This window comes from Aplysia californica, unplaced genomic scaffold (assembly GCF_000002075.1).
Source record: "Aplysia californica isolate F4 #8 unplaced genomic scaffold, AplCal3.0 scaffold00153, whole genome shotgun sequence".
Taxonomy (NCBI): Eukaryota; Metazoa; Mollusca; class Gastropoda; order Aplysiida; family Aplysiidae; genus Aplysia; species Aplysia californica.
In genome coordinates this window covers 402,399-407,398 of record NW_004797423.1, presented here as the reverse complement: position 1 = coordinate 407,398, position 5,000 = coordinate 402,399, and the positions used below count along the sequence as shown (strand labels likewise).

At 43.3% G+C, this 5,000-nt stretch overlaps 1 protein-coding gene across 1 annotated transcript; it reads right to left on the bottom strand.

Moving 5' to 3' along the window:
• Positions 1 to 2,852: 2,852 nt before the first annotated feature.
• LOC101851123 (thyrotropin-releasing hormone receptor-like) lies at positions 2,853 to 4,754 on the bottom strand. Its single transcript, XM_005097369.3, has 2 exons — positions 4,719 to 4,754; positions 2,853 to 4,461 (listed from the first exon to the last, which is right to left on the bottom strand). The coding sequence occupies exon 2, from the start codon at positions 4,456 to 4,458 to the stop codon at positions 3,991 to 3,993; it is 468 nt and encodes a 155-aa protein (XP_005097426.1). The 5' UTR covers positions 4,459 to 4,461; positions 4,719 to 4,754; the 3' UTR covers positions 2,853 to 3,990.
• Positions 4,755 to 5,000: the final 246 nt, after the last annotated feature.

The window sequence follows — 5,000 nt, the reverse complement described above, 5'->3', positions numbered from 1 at the left end:
CTCTGATCTTATGGTAGGTATCCGAGCCTTCTCGGATAAGGGCGAAAAATCTCGGAGGCCCGTGTGCAAGTTTTCAACGTTAAAGATCCCTTGGTGGTCCAAAATCGAAAAGGTAGGCTTCGGCTGCCACCTGGGCAAAGTTTAGAATAAATACCTACCAAACTGTACATGTTTAATGTGTACTGCGCGCTCATATAAAAAGAGAAAACAATACAAGGGAAAAAACCCTCAACAAGCATGAGGGAGAATTCTAGTTGTGTACAAAACAAAACAATGTAAATTATGGTTTAAGTATAAACAAAACGAATCAATACATTCCCATCAACGACAAGACACAACAAGAATAGAGACATTGGTTATTAATGACAACAAAAATGCCAATTTTTTTCAAATGTAGTTTTTTTTTTTAAAACTCTCGAATCGACACAAATTAGACTTTTTAGGAGGCAGACCTTTGACCCTGCCTGTCAAGGCAAATCGGGGCTGAAAGTGATACAACATCCCAGCAGAAAAATTGAGATACTTGATAAGAATTGTCCCCACTCGGGAATCGGACTTAAGCCTCCTGCGTGCGACAGCCAAGCACCTACCCCCTACACCTCGGACTTATAGGGAATTTTTTCCAGTTTTCAAGGTCACCCCGCACGTCCGTAAAACCAGACGCTAACCGCAAGGCTGCATGTCCACCGAAACAGAAACCTACTAACAGTAAGGCTGCATGTCCACCGAAACAGAAACCTACTAACAGTAAGGCTGCATGTCCACCGAAACAGAAACCTACTAACCGCAAGACTGCGTGTCCACTAAACCAAAACCTGACCAACGTAAATTGTCCGTCTCTCGAGAAGTTGCTAGTTGAAATGGAACAGTGGTTTTATCTTAGCAATCAGTGAGAATTTCTTTTGGATGTGTCCACCAAAACACCGCGACTCCTCCAAACCAAAGACTGGTTGGTTTGAGTATCCCACACGGCATTTAAGTAGGGCTATGTAGTGACTCATCAGCAGCAGGCTCAGCAAGATTTAAGAAAAAATCAAATTTTCAGTTCGGATGAAATATCTAATGTCATATTTATAATAAGCGCCTCGAATAGCCAAAGTGTTCGCGTAAACCAGCTGAAAAAATGGGGAAGGGGGGGGGGGGTGGGGGTGGGGGGGTGGGGAGAAAACCCAGTACCTCTCCTCTCTTCCCACCCAAAACCCCCCCAACAAAAACGAAAGAACCCATTTCAGTTTTTATACCCGCCATGCATTCATTGACCTCTTAACTATTTATAGCCCGATACCGGGGAACTGACACAGTGTCGTCAAAGTTACTCACACGTTGGTGCACACGAACGCCGGAGAGGAACAAACCGAATTACCCCCCTTGGACAAAAAATTGGATCGTTTCTGCTTTGGTGAACATGCAGCCTTGACAACATTTTTTTGGCGAGCGTCATCACTTTAACTCACTGAGGACCCACGTTCCATTTTCTTTTCTAATATAAGTGTTTTTACACCCCGAACGATACAATTTAAATCATTTAGGAGGCAGGCTCCCGACTCTGCCTGTCCGGGCCAACCTTGGCTGAGAGGGATATAAAATTCCAACAGATAAGAAAGACCAGGACCAGGATACTAAATAAAAATTGGCCTCGCTAGGGAACGGAACTGGGTCTCCTGCTTGCGATAGCGAAGCGCCTAGAGCTGCCAAACCACAGAGGTCGGTTGCTAGTTACTACTTGTATAACACTAAGCCAGTTGATCGGTTGCCATAGATGGGAGTGTTTGGTGAGTACTCTGGTGTGGTTTGCTATTTTTTCCTCAGTCAAACGTCTATCGACCTAATCTCTGCTCTCTCTGTTCTTCGTATGTTACTCTCTTTCTGTTGGGATTGTGTATCTTTCTCAGTCCGGGTTTGCTCTTTCAGGCAGGGTCGGACGTCCGTCTCTTAAATTATCTAAACTGGGTCGATTTTTTAAAAAAGACTTTTTTTTGAGGCGGGGGGGGGGGGGAGGGGGCGTAAAATGACCTACACTCAAATCTTTTAACAGGCAATGTGGTAGAATTTTCCAGTTCCGTAGGTCTGACAGGCGAGTGACGTACGCTGTAGTGTCTGTTTTAGTCCCGTCTCACGTTTGAGAGCTTGGGCTCGGCTATCTCAACCGATTTCACCCAATTTGTTTCCGGCTTTGGCCCGCAGGAAGTCGGAATAGCCGAGTCCGGCTTGTGACCTGACACGCCTGCCCATGCCTAAAGACTTGCCTAATCACTCATGCTGTGAAGGCAGCACATCACATTTTGGTTTGACCTCAGACTGTCTTTGAGTTTGAAATGAACAGCAGTAGCACCCTTGCTGCTAGTAGTAGTAGGCTAATGACGATAGGGATGATGACGATAATGATGATGATGATGATGATGATGATGATGATGATGATGATGATGATGATAATAGTGATAGTGATAATAGTAATAACAATAACAATAACAATAACAATAACAATAATAATAATAATAATAATAATAATAATAATAATAATAATAATAATAATAATAATAACAATAATAATTGTAACAACAATAATGATAATAAAAATGATGAAAATAATAGGCCTTCCTTAAATGTCTGACGATGAGCAATTCATCTACAGAAGAGAATATTAATAAATTTCTTTATACGGATATAGAATAAAATATACATAAATAATTACACTTACATAACCCATTTCCACAAGGAAAGGGATCAATGCGCTTTACAATAGTACACAACATAATTTCAATGGTGATCTCTCCCCCCCCTCCACCCCCATCTCTCTCTCTCTCTCTCTCTCTCTCTCTTTCTCTCTCTCTCTCTCTCTCTCTCTCTCTCTCTCTCTCTCTCTCTCCCCCTCTCTCTTTTCCCCACTCTCCTTTGCACTTTCTTTAGCACTGCCTTTCGCATTGTTTTTCTCTCCCCACTCACTCTCTGTACAGTTTTACTAATATCGCATTGATAAGAAAACTACAAATAATATTCTCAATAAAAAGATGTAAGTTTAATTGCTTTTTAAATATTTCCCGGGATTTCAAGTCTCTAACAGCGAGACATGATCACCCTAGCTCAAACTATCAGCGCACTGCGCAGTGGCGACCAACAATGGCGTTTATGTAGTCTCTGTATATTTCAGTATGTATGTATATATTATGTGTATGTGTCTCTGTAGGTATATATTATGTATCTATGTACCTATGTACCTATGTACCGTATTTATACATGTTTATAATACATTGTATGTATTTATAATGACATTGTAAACTAATTTTCAAAGGGAAGCAATAAAAGTAGACTTTATTTTAATTTACATGAAACAGCCTCGTCCAAGTCAGAAATTCTCGGAATCTTGAGCACGTATCACGTCAAATGTCAAATCACTCCTTCAAACAACCTCGATCTAGTCAAAATTTCTCTGAATCTGAATCTTGAACAAGATCTCACAACGAACGTTGAACCACTCCGTCAAGTAGCGTCTCAAGTATCTGTGATTCTCTAGAACTTTGAAAAAGATCTCACGTCGAATGTCGAATCGCTTTTTCAAACAGTTTCGCACGCTCCGAATCACCCCTTCCAACAGTCTCGCTCGTGTCTGTTGAACCACTATTTCAAACAGCGTCATCAGTGTTTGTAATTTTCAGGAATCTTAGATACGATCTCACGTCGAAAGTCGAATCACTCCTACAAACACCCTTTGGCCCATGTCGAATCTCTCTTTCAAACAGTTTCTTCCGCTTCTGAAATATCCTTCAAACAGCTCCCCCAGTGTCGGAAATTCTCTGGAGTCTTGAACATGAATCACGTCAAATGTTGATTCACGTCTTCTAACAGCTCAACAGTGTCAATCATACCCTCAAATAGCATTGCCCGTTTCTGAAAAGGCCATCAAACAGCTTTACCTGTTTGAAAAATACTTCAAACAGCATTGCTCGTCTCTGAAAAATCCTTCAAACAGCTTTGCCTGTCTGCAAAAGTCCTTCAAACAGCATCACCCGTTTCTGAAAAGTCGTGCGCGTCATGTTTGACAACACTGTAGTGTGACATGGTGGTCATTCTCGTGGCATGCGAATAATGCCCGTTGATCGCAGACCTCCCAGGCGCCAGAAAGGATTTGCAGCAGCAACAGTACTTCCGAAGGACCTTCTGGAAGGCCCGCCTGAACTTTGTGGAGACGATGTTGTAGATGATGGGGTTCCCCGCGCTGTTGACGTAGATGAGGAGGCGGCAGAAGTACATGAGGTTCAGGAATGGGCTGGGTCCCAGCTGTTGCATCATCCAGCCGGGGGGAGAGAAGATGTTGAGCAGTGCGATGATGCGAAAGGGCAGCAGGCAGACGAAAAAGAGGACGATGATGCCTACCAGCATGATGACCAGTTGTTTACGGTTCTGCTGGGACTGAGATTTGGCCGACTCGGTCATCTGTTTGCATTCCATCGTCTGTGTCATGACCTGTGGGGAGGAGGTGGATGGTTGAAGGGGTCAGAGAGATGGAGAGGTAAAGGAATGGATGGTTGGAGGAGTTAGAGGGAGGTAGAAAGATAACACGAGATGGATTAGTTGAGGGATAATAGAGATGTAGAAGGATGGATGCTTGACGGAGTTTGAGAGATCAAGATCAATGGAAAGAGACGGCTGATTGGAGGAGAAACACACTCTCTCACTCTCTCTTTCTCTCTCTTCTATCCATGTTCAGATACAGAACTCACCTTAACAATGGTGAGTGTGTACAGAGCGACCAATAAGGTGAGCGGCACCACAAAGACCAGCACAAACCTTCCATGTCTCTCTCTCCTCCCTCTCCCTCTCCCCCTCCTCACTCTCTCTCTCTGCCTCTCTCACCCTGTCTCTCTCTCTCTCTCTCTCACCCTGTCTCTCTCTCTTTCTCTCTCTCTCCCTGTCTCTCTCTTTCTCTCTGTCTCTCTCTCATTCTCTATCTCTTTCTCCCCCAACTCCTTATCTCCCCCCCTCTCTTTTTCTATCCCCTCTGT

Bases quoted from the DNA above. Each gene is read 5' to 3' on its own strand.
- LOC101851123 (XM_005097369.3), bottom strand. From the start codon at position 4,458: ATGACACAGACGATGGAATGCAAACAGATGACCGAGTCGGCCAAATCT.